Source organism: Gossypium arboreum, chromosome 6 (assembly GCF_025698485.1).
Source record: "Gossypium arboreum isolate Shixiya-1 chromosome 6, ASM2569848v2, whole genome shotgun sequence".
Classification (NCBI taxonomy): domain Eukaryota; kingdom Viridiplantae; phylum Streptophyta; class Magnoliopsida; order Malvales; family Malvaceae; genus Gossypium; species Gossypium arboreum.
In genome coordinates, this window is record NC_069075.1 from 92,799,504 (window position 1) to 92,813,902 (window position 14,399).

The following is a 14,399-nucleotide window of genomic DNA, read 5'->3' on the forward strand; positions in this document are numbered from 1 at the left end:
AATGCATAAAGAAAAGTTGTATAACAAAATATGATTTCAATAATATGTTTAATATCTTTCTAAAGAAATATCTAATATATATTATATATGAAATTCAAATTTCAATAATTAAAATGAGTGTACAAATGAATGTGTAAAATTTAAATTTTACGAACTTGAAGCACATATTTATATTTTCCAATATTGGATATTAAAAGCTGTATATAAGGACTTAATATTAAGAAAAAGTGAAACGAACTAAGTATATTTAAATTTATATTTTTTTCGTAATCTATGACATATTAATTATAGCAAAATTATTGATATATATGATCTTTGTTATATGAATGGTTTAATATTACATTTGGTACCTAAACTTGACACTTTTCCTAATTTGGTATCTAATCTTTTTTTTGAGCCCAATCTGGTACCTGAACTTGACATTTTTTTCTGTACCTAAACTTTTTTTAGGTTCAATTTGGTACCTAAATTTATTAAATTTTATACAAATTACGCAAAACACTAACAGTGTTTTTTTTTTTGTTATGCTACAAAAATATTGTTAGTATTAGAGGAAATTTATGTTAAAAAATAGGTATTGAGTTATGCTTAACTAATTAATATTAAATAAGAAAAAATTTTAAAACCCCAAATTAAAAGAAATTTATTATTTTCAATTAATAAAATAATTAATTAAATAAGAAAACTAAAAGTAACTGAACATATATAATACAAAAGAAAATCATATCATCTATCACATTTCGGTCATACATTGATTATTTTTGCTACCTCATAAAAAAATAACACTGTTAGTGTATTGGAGTCATTTGTAAAACATTTGAAAAGTACCAAATCAAAAAAAAAAAAGATTAGATACCAAATTAGAAAAAATAGTCAAGTTTAGGTACCAAATTAGACCCCAAAAAAGTTTAAGTACCAACTTAAGAAAAAGTGTCAAGTTTAGGTACTAAATTGGACCAAAAATAGTTTAGGTACCAAATTAGAAAAAATGTCAAATTCAGGTACCAAATGTTATATTAAACCTATATGAATTGATATTCAATTTTGATATATTTTTAAAAGGAAATTAGATTGAAAAAATATTCAATTTAAACTTTAGTCAATAAAAACACATGGGAAATAATTAACATGGCAAATGACAATTTTTTAACTATGCCACATTAGAATGCTTTCATTAATTGTAACTTTTTCTTTTTTTTTAAATGAACCTGGGTTGTATTATTAAAAGAAAAAACCAAACAAAATTCAAAACATTAAAACGGCCCAATGACCATAAGTGGCCCGCCAGTCCTTTGCAGAAAATAAATAAAATAAGAAATGAGATGAAGAGACAACCCAGTATTAATGAGCTGGTGTTTTCTAGAAATCTCTCTAAAATATCTCATTCATCATTAACAGCTTCTGGAGAAGAACAAAAGACTGGTAGCAATTAAGTTTTCTTCTCTAAATCATAAACCTTTTGGTATTCTTCATCCCCATCCCCGATCTATCTCTGCTTCTGTGATTCCTTCATCAACTGTTTTGTGAGCAAGGTAAGCATTTCCTACCATTTTTAAGCCTTTTGATGCCAGATCGTGCTCTTTCTCATTTGCTTTTCGTCTTATATAATGAAACTTGCTCTCAGAAAATCTTACTCAGTTTTTGAATGTCTTGAATGTATGCACCTATTATCGATTTATCCCTGCTTTTGTTTTGGGCTTTTTTTATCACTGTCAAGGAGTCCCCTTCAATATCGACAAATTTTAATCCCAAATCCCTGCCTAGTATAACCGTCTGTAAACATGCAACGGCTTTGGCTACAAACCCTAAAGGTATATTCTCATGAGTTATGGTTTTTGTGGCTAAGATTTCCCCACTCCAATCTCTGACTATGAGTCCCAAACATGATCTTTGCATTTTGAGGTCAACTGTTGCGTCAAAATTGATTTTGCAGAAACCCTTCTCCAGAGGCCTCCATTTTGCAACTATTGGACTAAAGGCAAGCTTTTTTCGATTAATGTTGTTTAGATCTTGTAAGTACTTTAAAGTAAATTTTGTTGTTTCTGCACCTGATATTTTTTGACCTTTGTGAATCTATTTGTTCCTAGCAGACCAGATAACCCAGATGGTGCAAATAAAAGTTTGGCAGATATCAGTATTACTGTTTAATACAATCCAGGTAAACCATTCCATGAATTCCATAGTAGATGTATCCTCAGGCCAGACAAATTTTAAGTTATCCCATGTTTCCTTTAAGACAACACATTCGCGGAAGACGTGTTCTCTATTCTCCACTCCTTGCAGACACCTCGGGCAGACGGATTCATTAATAATTAACCTTTTAGTTCTTAGATTTGCTAATGTAGGAAGGTAGTTTAGAGTGGCTCTCCAAGCTATAATTATTAATTTTGAGGGGAGATCACTATTCCACTATTTTTTTGTAGCATTTCCTATTTTCATTCGGGTTGTTTCTATTGTTATTGATAGAATTACCATGTAATAATAATTTATACCCACTCCTTACATGTACTCGCCTGTTGATTCACCTCTCCAAGCCAGAAAAATCATCCTGTGGAGAGTAAGCTATCGGGATTTGGAGAATTCTCTAAGCATCTTCTTCAGAAAAGGTATCTTTAATTAGCTTTGTTTTTCATGATCTAGTGTTGCCATCAATCAGGTCTGCTACCTTCAATATATTTTGGCTTCTGACTAATTGTTGAATATGCAAATTTTTTCCATTTGGAGCCCATACATCTTCTTCAACTCTAATATTCCATCCATTGCCCACCCTCCAGCATAGTCCTGTTTGCAAAAGACCTTTTGCAGCCCATATACTTTTTCAAGTATATAAAGGTAAATTCCCTAGCTCTGAGTTTAGAAAATCAGAATTCGGGTAATATTTGGCTTTTAACGTTTGTGCTAGAAAAGATTTAGGATTTTCAATCAATCTCCATCCTAGCTTTGCGAGGATGGCCAAATCAAACTTTGCAAAATTACGATAATTAAGACCACCAAACTCCTTTGATTCGTATAAGTTATTCCATGAGCACCAATGTATCCCCCATTTCCCATAACCTTTTTTTCCACGAAAACTTGGATATTATTTGTTCCATAACTTCACATATTGACTTCGGTAATAAAAAGCATCCCATTGTATAGGTTGGAATTGCTTGTAACACAGCTTTAATAAAAATTTCTTTTCCCCTTGCGATAGTAATCGAGAACTCCAATAGTCAATTTTTACTTTAATACGGTCTTTAAGGTGTTGGAATGCTAGCCTTTTCCTCCTACCTACCATATTTGGAAAGCCCACATATTTCTCTAAATTGTTTTTCCATTTGACCCCTAGCCTATCTGAAATAGCTGAATGAATTATTTCAGTTGTATTTGAGTTAAAGAAAACTATCGACTTTCCATAATTGATGCATTGCCCCGAGCATACTTCATATTCCTTTAAAACCTTTTCAAAAGTTTCTGTACCTTTTTTAGTTGCTTCCCCAAATAAAACACAATCATCCGTAAAAAGGAGGTGAATAATCTGTGAGCTTCTTTTACTCGCCTTTACTCTTCTCAATATTCCTTCTTCACTAGCAAGTCTTAATAATGTAGACAGCCCCTCATTGCATATGAGAAAATAGAAAAGGGCTCAAAGGATCCCCTTGACTTAGGTCTCTTCCTGAATTAAAAACCTTCCATGGCCTCTCGTTCAAAACGATCGAGTACGAAACAATGCTGATGCATTTCATAATAAGCTGAATCCAAGACTCATCAAATCTTATTTTAGCCATCATTTGCTTCAAGAAATCCTACTCCACCCGATTATAGGCTTTGGTCAAATCAATCTTAAGAGCCGTAAGACTTTTTTTCCCAATCTTTTATTCCTCATAGAATGTAGAATTTCGTATGCAAGAAGGGCATTATCGGTAATTAATCTACCGGTACAAAGACACTTTAAGTCAGATCAATACAATAATTGAGTAATTTTTGGAACCTGTTTGTTATAGATTTTGAGATTATTTTATAAAAAATCGAACAAAGGCTAATTGGTTTAAATTCTGATGGACTTTTCGGATGGGGGTTCTTTGGGATTAGCACAATATTCGTATGGTTTAAAAGATCTGAGGGTTTTCCTTTGTTAAGAACTTCCAAACAAACATCACCTACCTCCCTCTCTACGATATGCCAGAGTTTTTGAAAGATGGCAAAAAATCCATTAGGTCTAGAAGCTTTTGTCGGCCCTATACTATTTATTGCTTCAAGTATTTCCTCCTCTTTATAATTTCCTACCAACAGTTGATTCATGCTTTTAGTGATAGTGCAATTAACACCTGAAAGAAGGTAATTTGTATCGCCAACTCCTTCAGATTCAAAAAGCTTCACGAAGTAGTTTCTTATTATGTTTTCTAATCTTCTTCTTCTTCTATTTTGAGAATTCCTTCGTTAACTTCCATCCCTCTTATTCTATTCATTCTACATCTTTGAAATGCTTAACTATGAAAAAAAGTCGTATTTTTATCCTCTTAACTCAACCAATTCGATCTTGCTCTTTGTTCCCAATACATCTCCTCCTTCTCTATCTCTCAGTTTAATTCTAACTTCACATCAATGATCTCTACAAGGATATCATCATCCCTATCCTTTCTATCAAGTTCAGCCAATCTACCTCTCAGAAAATTTGATCTCCTTTTAGGATCTCCTTTGATGTTTTTCGCCTATTTCTATAAACCCAAACGGGTATACTCTAATTTTTCCAAAACATTACTAGAGTGCTTCTGTCACCAAGATGACTTCTTTGTATGATGGCTCAGTTACCCACCAAGATTCAAATATAAAAAAATTACCTCCAGTGCTTTTTACATTTGGCATCGTTTGGATGAAAATTGGGTAATGATCAGAGAAAAATGTTGAACCGAGTACTCAAGAAACAAGTTCAGCCGCTCTCGATTTGTAACTCCCTGGTCAAGTCGTTCTCTTATATTTGTATCTGCAAAGTTACCCCTATCCCAAGTAAACTTTTGTCTACTGAAACCCATGTCAGCCAGATCACAATCTTCCAAAGCTTTTCGAAATTCCTCCATTTGTCTCTCATTCTTTGTTATCCCTCTTATTTTTTCATGTGCATACATAATCTCATTAAAGTCTCCACATACACACTATGGTGATGACCCATTATTCCTTAATCTACGAAGAAGATTCCACGACTCCTGTTTGCTTGATTGAATTGGATTACTATAAAATCTAGTGAATCGCCACTTGTTTGGGATATCCTCTTCATTAATCTCCACATCAATGATTGTTCGAATAACTATAAAATTGAACTAAATTATTTCCATTCCATGCAAGACTTAATCCACCACATGAACCACTTGCTGAAATATCTATTCCATTTTGAAAGCCACATCGTTTTTGAAAATGTTCCATTCGAATGCTGTCCAATTTTGTCTCCATTAAGAAGACCATTTGGTGTTTATAAAGCTTCAACGAGTGTTGAAGCCTTCGTCTGAGGATTCCCTAATCCTCAGACATTCCAGCAAAGGATTTTCATTGTTCCCGGTTAGCTGGCCATTTGCCAGCCGCTGATATACTTTATGAAAATTTAGCATCGTCCTTCATGAAAACCTGAGACACTACTAATGTTGTACAACCTTTCATATTCCCATCGTCGTATTTTTCTTTTTTAGTTGTATCTTCAACATTTGATTCTGAAGCTATCTTTGCCTCTTGATCAAATTTTCGTTTTCCATTTATAAATTCACCGATATTTGAATCTCTTTTCCCCTGTTGGATAAACGACGCCTATTTTTTTTTCTTGTGGCCCAACTGGAGCAATTCTATTGGGCTATTGGGTCCCACAAGTTCAGAACTAATTTTAAAATGATCATCATCATTATACCAGCTTGTGTTAGATTCATCTACTTCTTCTGTAAGCCCCATTTGCATTGAGTTTACTTTTGGCCATCTTCAATATTGTGTCAATTGTTGTTTAATTGTGCCTCCCTTTTTATAGGCAAATTTTGAGGCGAGATTTTTCCATCATTCTCTCTTAAAGTTTCCTTCCCTTTTATAGGTGATATTGCAGCAAAATTCTTTCATCGTTATCTCTAGAGTGTTCTTGTAATTTTTCTGTAACACTCTAATTTTGGACTTAGTTGGAACAGTGGTTTCGAGACCACAAATTTGACGACAAAAAATTTATTTTTTATTATTTTTTTATGGTTTACGATTTTACGGGATAATTTCGTGAAAATTTCGTTCGAAAATTTTGACATTCGGGTATTTAATTTAGTCAAAAGGATTAAATCGTAAAAAGTGTAAAAGTTGAGTTCTCCATACTAGAGGTGTCCAATTATTATGAAATTTTAAATTGAGGGTTCTTAAATGGTAATTAGACCATTGGTTAATTTTTGGACAAAAATAGACATGAAATAAGTAATAAAATATTTTTAAGTTAAGGGTATTTTGGTAAACTAATAATTAAAAGAATTAAAAAGGAAAATAAGCCAAATTAGTTATCAACTTCTTCATTTAACCGTTTCTACCAGCAGCAGCCATGGTTAAGGTTTGTTCAAACTTCCAAGCTCGATTCTAAGTGCTCCTTAGCTCCGTTTTTAAATTTCTTTATATTTTTGAAATCCTGGTAACTTGGTTAAGCTTAATCTAGCAATAATTTAACTAAGGGTTTATATTTAGAAAAATACCCATAGGTGAAATGTGTTTATTTTTTATGTTTTATGGTAAAATATGAAGCTTAAAATTGTGTTAAACAACTTTTACTAAGCGATTTAACGTGAAAACGAGTAAAATGACATAATCGGTAAAAATACTTAATGTTCATAAGTACATGTTAGAGTGCGAATTTGATGTTGCTATAGAAGAGAAAAATGACCAGCATGTCATAAAACATAAGAAAATAGGATGAAGTTTAATTTATGAGCTTAGGGGTAAAAATGTAATTTTGACAAAGTTTAAGGGCAAAATTTTAATTTTATCAAAATATAATTTTGGGTCAATTTAAATAATGTGAGTCCTAATTAGGCTATATTTGTAATAATAGAGCAAGAAAAATTGAAATTTGAGCTAAAATCGATAAAATATCAAATTGTGGACAAAATGGTAAAAATGGCTATTTTCGTATACGAGGCAAGTTCGTGTGTTAATAATAATGCAATATCATACTTGAATTGTAATTTTTTATTGTTATGGCATAAATTGTATGATTTAATATGTTTAGGAGAAGTTCATGGATGGTGTGTATAATATGAAAAATGTGATGTTTGTTGTGTCATGTGAAATTGAATGGCAAATTATTGTTACATGAATTGAATGTTAAATTACTATTATATGGGTTGTACTTGATGAGAATTCGACAAGTTTGTACGTAAATAATTTATCGATTTTTTTTATTTTATTATATTTTGTTATCATATGAAATGTGACTGCTTATAGAATGATTATTTGTTATAAATTGCAAATTGAAAAAGGACTATGAATAAATTTGTAACATGTTGAAAAGTGAGGAATTTCTCGGTTGAGCCTTTGGAATAGAAACAATACGAATGATCTATTGTGAGGTCACATGTGTAGTACTAAGTGCAGGTTACTACGTGTACCGGATAACTGGTTGCATGTGTAGTACTAAGTGCAGGCTACTATGCGTACCCGATAACTTCGATTACGTGTGTAGTACTAAGTGCAGGCTATTATGTGTATCAGATGGTTAGGTCACGTGTGTAGTACTAAGTGCAGACTACTACGTGTACAGGATAATTGGTCGCATGTGTAGTACTAAGTGTAGGCTACTCTGCGTACCAGATAGCCTTGTCTACAAGTGTGAAAATATATGCAGGTAACTGAGTATCAGTTCTTATTCCAAAGAGTTTAACGGGAAAATCGATTAAGTAAAAATACATTTGAACATGATTATATGATGAATAATTGTAGGTATATGTTTATAAAAATTATGAGCAATGTGCTCGATATTTGAGTGAACTTCGATAAGGCAAAATGGATTAAGTGAAATTATGTAAGAGTGAATTTTAGTAGTAAAACAGTGTTGGACAGCAGCAGTTGTGTGACTTTAAAAATTCACAAAATATTATGTAAGTTGAATTGAATTTTAAAAAAATTATGGAATTAAAGATTAATGAGTTTATTTTCATATAAAAGAAATAGGGGGAGCAAAAGAGTTCTATATTATGTGATATTCTAATTTTTGTGAGACAGTGTCAAAATGAATTCGAGATCTCCTGTTTTGAAAATCGTTAAAAATTGTAAAAAAAATAATTATGAGTTATAATTTATATGAATAGAATCCTAAATGAGTCTACTTTCAGGAGGAATGGACGGGAACATCATCCGAGTATCGAAATATGAGATAAATAATTTTTAGTGAAGAGAGGTTAGAACTATTGGACAGCAAAATAGGGAAAAATTTTATGAATAAACTATACTAATTGGCTAAACTAAAAATTTTGGAAATTTTATGGGAGAAAGGTATGTGAGTCTAGTTTCAAGAAAATTAACAAAACTAAATTTAGAGTTTTGTAGCTCTATATATGAATGATTTAGTAACTATAACTCGATAAAACAGCTTAACTTGAACATGTGTAATTGTACAATTATAGTGTTTTATCTTGAAAAGCATGTTCGTAATTGCTTATTAATTTCATATGGACTTACTAAGCGTAAAGCTTATCCATCCTCTCCATTTATTTAGTATTGGAAGGTCGGCTCAGGGTTAGAGATCATCGGAGGCAAAATCACTCTATTAAAATATCATTTTTGGGAGAATTAATTTAAATATTAGAAATATCAGGTGAATGGCATGTATAGGAAGTTGGTTTGTGATATGTATTATTATTATGACTTTGATCATATGTATCAGTCTGCATTGAGTTATCGTATATTATCATGAGATGTGGTCCTTATCCATTATGGTTTATAAGTTTAATTAATCATGCCATGTTTTATGTTTTGATGTGATGATATAGTTAATTTTGTTTGTTATGCATGATTGGTAATACATCCAGTAAGTTAAATGCAGGCCAATTGATCATGAATTAAATGAAAATGAGTAATGTTACCTTGAATATGGATGTTTAATGGACTAATTGGTAACTACATTATGATGGTATAAAATGAGAATAAGATTTAGCATGTCTAGTTCTAGTTAATGTAAGAATGTATATCATATACAGCATGGTAAGCAAATATGTTTAAAGTGAATGACATGTTATTGCATGATTATGGATGTGTAAGTGCTTATTTATGTCACGTTATATGTCTTTAAATATGAGTCTATGTATGTATTCGAAAAGTTTTGAATTAAATGAAATTTTATAGCTTGGTTTTCGTCTATGTATATGGTTAAGTCTGGTAATGCCTCGTACCCTGTTCTGGCCTTGGATACGGGTAAGGGGTGTTACTTTTTTCATTTCCTGAATCATAAAATCCTATTTCGAAACCACTTCCTTCTCCGGCCAGTGAGGCAAGTATGTCGCTCCTAGTAGTAGATCAGTCTCTTTGTTCGCCGCTTCTTCCCCTATGAAAAAAACACTACTACATTGATTTTTTCAGTAATGAGCCAAGTATTAAGCTTTCTTTCCCAATAATGGAAGATTCTGCCTTAAGTGCTAGCGAGAAAGGATATTCATCTTATGTCCTACTGCATTCTCTAAATTGTTTTTCCAAACATTCTTTAACCCCATGACCCATCCATCCACAACCAAAGCAAAAAGTTGGGAGATTTTCATAATTAAAGGATAACAAGATTTTCCCTCTTCCATTCGGAGAAACAAAGATACCTCTTCTCAGCTATTTTTGAATATTCAAATTAACTCTGATTCGGCAGAATTCCCCCTTTACCTCGGCTCGAATTACTCCCCTAAAGGTAGATCCAGTTGCATGTATCAAATGTTTCTTATCATACTCAGGTGGACATGGGGCAACCTTTAACTAGAAAGGAGAGAAAATCAATTGAATCTTATTACGCTCTACAGGTTTTGTCAATCTATCGAAGATGATTAATTGTTTTTGGAAAAACCATGGGTGGCCCTCCAAGATCTGTTCTAAATCTCCCTCATCTTCGAAAGAAATTGTAAATAAATTCTGACCAGTAATAAGAATCTCAAACTTCTTTTTTGTTTTCCATATACTCCTTAATTGCGCTATCAGATTATCTAGATTATACGATCTCCTTGTCCAAACCGAACAGATCAGCGTTGGATTCTCGGATGGAGTGACTAACGAACTTTTTGCTGTTAATTGAATTAATTCTTCTTCAAGGAGAGTAATCTCGTTCCTATTATACATCGTTTCAGAGTCACCGCTCGTCTTCTTCCCAACCACAATATTTACTATTTCTTCGGGAAACCTAAGAGGGCACTCTTGACTCTACATTAATTGTAACTTTAAATTGCTGTAGTATATATATTTTTATCTTGTGCGATGCACGAGTTTGTTATATATGTCTATTAAATTATATTAATTTCAAATAATTTTAAGATCGTAAAGTTTGAAAAATAATTTTAAAAAATAGAAATATTAATACTTTATTATTAATTTAGGATAAACTACAAAAATAGTTACTTTTGTTTGCTCAGATTATATTTTAGTCACTTACATTTGAAATTACATTTTAGTCACTTATGTTATCGTTTTATTACGAAGTGGCCACTCTATTATTAAACTCTGTTATCTCCTTAACGGCAGTCCTACATGGCAATCTAAATGAGTTCTAAATGTCAACTTGGATGTCTAGTTGTTGGAATAAAAATAGATTTTTAATTAAATAAATTTAATTTGGACTGTCACGTAGGACATCCAAGTTGGCATTTAAAACTCATTTGGACTGCCACGTAGGACCGTCGTTAGGGAGGTAATGAAGCTTAACGGTAAAGTGATAACTTCGTAACAAAACGATAACGTAAGTGACTAAAATGTATTATTTTAAATATAAGTGACAAAAATGTAATCTGAGACAAATAAAAGTGATTATTTTTATAGTTTACCCTTTAGTTTATGATATTATAGAAATTGTAAAACTCATATATGGTATTTTTTATGTATGTTATTAATTTTAAAAATAAATATTTAAGTACATGTTTAATTTAATATTTTTAATGTAATTTCATATAAATTAATGCTCATATATACCAAATCTGTATACATGTTAAAAATTATCGTTATTCGTTATTACATAAATCTGAACTATTGTAAAATTTTAAATAATTAAATTAATTAATATATAAATCAATATAGAAAAAAGAACATGCGTATTATGTGTCTATATATATATATATATATATATTATATTGATATATTGTTTAAGATATTGTGTCTTATATACTTTATGACTTTTTAAAAGAATAGTATTACCATGTTATAAGCATAAGGAATTATATTCATCTAAAAATGTTTAAATTAACTTAAAAATAAAATAAATTAAAAATTTTACTTTTTTCTTTAAAGTAAAACAAACTGAGAATTTCATTTGAATTATTAGTTTATGATTTGAGATAAAATTAATCAATTTTATTGAAAATATAAGTGGACAATATTCAATTAATAAATATTTAAAATAATTAGTCAAATTTATGGATAATTTTAAAAGGTTATTAAGTAAATTAATTTCTATACTATGTGGAAGATGTGTTAAATTGTGAAGCCCTCAATATTTTAAGAATTTAGGAGGAAATAAGTTAAAAGGATGTGTACATGTGTATATTTTCATTTTAACTAAAACCTTTTAATATATGTGATTTAATATGTATATATATATATATATATATATATGTGATACTAGCTAATTGTATGTATTAATTGAAATGCACTTATTAATTATGAATCTATTTTATTTTTTATAATGTTTCACTAATAATTTAATTATAAAATCAAACTATGTTGATATGTCAACATGTAATAGGTGACAAATGTCTTAGAATTGTTTTAGAACTAATTGTTACTAAAATTATTTTAAAATTATTTTTATTTTTTGAAAATACGGTCCGTTTTGCTTTAACTAGGCTTGGAAGTCCAAAACAAATTACAAATAAAACCCAAACACAACAAAAGTAGAACAAAACCCAAACCAAACAAAAGCAAAACAACACCCAACAAAAGTCAGATAAAAAACAAATCAGAAACAATAAAGTAACAAACGAAACACATCCAGAAGCTTCTTCCAAACCCTTCGATAACCAGCAACCCAAAACGGCCTGAAACGCTCCCAAGATTGGCAAACAGAGCCATCAACTAGAGGAAGAGAGTTGAGATTCGATGCATAGAGTTGCAAACATTCTCACCCAAGAACTGCAAACAGAATAGGGAGGCAACTACGACGGTTGGTGGAAACAATGATCTAGATCCCCAGTTCCAAGTCCCGAGGCTGAGCATCCTTTACCCGGAATGAATCTTACGAGTGTTTCATTGCTTCAGACGCCATTGCATGCACTAGTGTATTTCCTTCTCTCTTGAAGAATTCGAAACGACAAGACGCGAAGCCCCTCGCCAGAGTCTTCACATCCCAGGTAATTCGCATTGTCTCTGAATAATCCTCCTCCGATGCTTGGAGATTCCTAATAACCATTTTCGAATCGCTTTCCAGGATCACTCTCGAGAAACCCATATCCCTCGCAAACTGAAGACCATGCAGAACAGCCATTGCTTCGGCCAACACCACCATCCTAACCAGGTTATGCATTCTGAATCTCGAGCCCATTAAATTACCATAATTATTCCTAATTAGAAACCCTGAACTGCTCGATTATTTGCCTTAGAAAACCCAACGTCCACATTCACTTTGACCAAGTTCATAGGTGGAGGCTCCCAATTAATTAAGGCTCGGGGTATGGGATGCTTTAACATTCATGACATCTCTCTATAATCCCCTACCATATCCCCGAATAAAGGTAATAACCTCCTCACACTTTACATTTCTCTTTCATGCAGTTGCTTGTTAAGGGCAAACTAGATTGCCCATATTGTAATGGCAATTTCCTCTTTAGTATTACTGGCAGAATTAACGAATAGCTAGTTTAACCACTCGTTGAAATTCAAATCTGCAATATAACTTGGCCACCGATAATTTAACTTTGACCAGACCTGCATAGCAAACGTGCAGTCTCGCTCAACATGAACAGTCGATTCACTACAATCCCGATAACGCGGGCAATTATTATCGTGCATAATTATTCTAAAGTGCAAGTTTTGAAAAGTAGGAATGTAATTTTTATCAAATCTCCACAATAAAATGTGAATTTTGGCATTAAACTCCAAATTTGCTTAAAATTGAACTGCTCCAAATTACTCAACTAGGAAGGCTCTAAAAGGGCTTTATAACCACTTTTGACAGAATAAGTACCAATCAAATGTTCTCTAATCCAAGCTGTTTTATCAGATTGATTTGTAGTAGGGAGAGGGATACTTACTATCTTATTTTCTCTTTCCTCTAAAAAAGTTGAATAGATTTGTTGTCTATCCCATCGAGTTGGATTTGGGATAATCAAATCACTTACATACTCCAAGCCCTCTACTCTACTCATACTAACTCGTGCTTTACTCCTCCCCGGTAGCCAATAATCCTTCCATATTAAAATTGATAACCTTGATCCAATCCTTCACCCAATATCAGATTGAAGTAAAGCTTTGTAGCACTATATACTTCTCAAAATCAGAGATGGGTTAGAACCCAATAAGGTATCCAAAAAATTAGACCCATAATTATATTTTGCTCGAAGTAATCTGACTGTTAAAGAGTCTGGAGTTTCTATCAGTCGCCATCCCTGCATTGCTAGTAAAGCAATATTAAACTTATATAAATCTTTGAAACCCATACCTTCATTCCATTTTGGAATACAAAATGAGTTCCAAGAACACCAATGTAAACCTTTTCTTCCAGCTTTCTTTTGCTATCAAAATTTAGCAGTAATATATTCAAGTTCTTTACAAAAAGAATTGGGTAGCAAAAAAAAAAAAATTGCATACATGGGGATTGGCTATTACACTGCTTTAATTAAAACTTCCTTTCCCCCCACCGAAAGCATTCTTGGACTCCAACTAGATACATTTTTCAGTAGCCTTTCTTTTTTCCTCCCTAAATGCCTCCTTTTTGTTTTTCCTACAACCGAAGGAAGCCCCAAATACTTTTCTTTATTCATATTCAGATTAACACCTAGAATTTGATAAATCTCCTCTCTGTTTCTCCGCACAACATTGGAACTAAAGAACATACCAGACTTGTCGAAATTTATCAATTGTCCTGAACTCTAATCATAAGTCTCCATTTTTTCTTTAAGCGCCATGGCTCTTTCAGTTGTGGCCTTCCCAAAAATAAGACTGTCATCAGCAAAAAACGAATAGGTAATAAAAGGGCATGCTTGTTAATTCGAACACCTTTAAGATCCCTCTCCACAAATGAGAAA

At 32.0% G+C, this 14,399-nt stretch overlaps 1 protein-coding gene and 1 long non-coding RNA gene across 4 annotated transcripts in view; both read left to right on the forward strand.

Annotated features, from left to right (window-relative positions):
* The first annotated feature begins 1,296 nt into the window (after positions 1–1,296).
* Positions 1,297–2,692, forward strand: LOC108486492 (uncharacterized). Its single transcript, XM_017790570.2, has 3 exons — positions 1,297–1,811; positions 1,934–1,978; positions 2,091–2,692. Exons 1-3 carry the CDS (start codon positions 1,655–1,657, stop codon positions 2,351–2,353), a joined length of 465 nt encoding a protein of 154 aa, XP_017646059.1. The 5' UTR covers positions 1,297–1,654; the 3' UTR covers positions 2,354–2,692.
* Positions 2,693–11,611: 8,919 nt separating this feature from the next.
* LOC108484475 (uncharacterized) overlaps positions 11,612–14,399 on the forward strand; it is a 46,431-nt gene continuing 43,643 nt past the window's right edge. For 2 of the 3 annotated variants that reach the window (XR_008284151.1, XR_008284150.1), the window contains exons 1-2: positions 12,035–12,506; positions 12,584–12,887. This is a non-coding gene — a long non-coding RNA (uncharacterized LOC108484475). Of the gene's footprint in view, positions 12,507–12,583; positions 13,249–14,399 lie in introns of those variants that run through there. The other variant, XR_001871255.2, reaches the window with a different exon arrangement.

Excerpts from the sequence above, each read along its gene's own strand:
- LOC108486492 (XM_017790570.2), top strand. The coding sequence starts at position 1,655 with ATGTATGCACCTATTATCGATTTATCCCTGCTTTTGTTTTGGGCTTTT. Across the intron at positions 1,812-1,933 it reads TTTGGCTACAAACCCTAAAG|AAACCCTTCTCCAGAGGCCT; the intron begins GTATATTCTCAT and ends TTGATTTTGCAG. Across the intron at positions 1,979-2,090 it reads TTGCAACTATTGGACTAAAG|ACCAGATAACCCAGATGGTG; the intron begins GCAAGCTTTTTT and ends TGTTCCTAGCAG.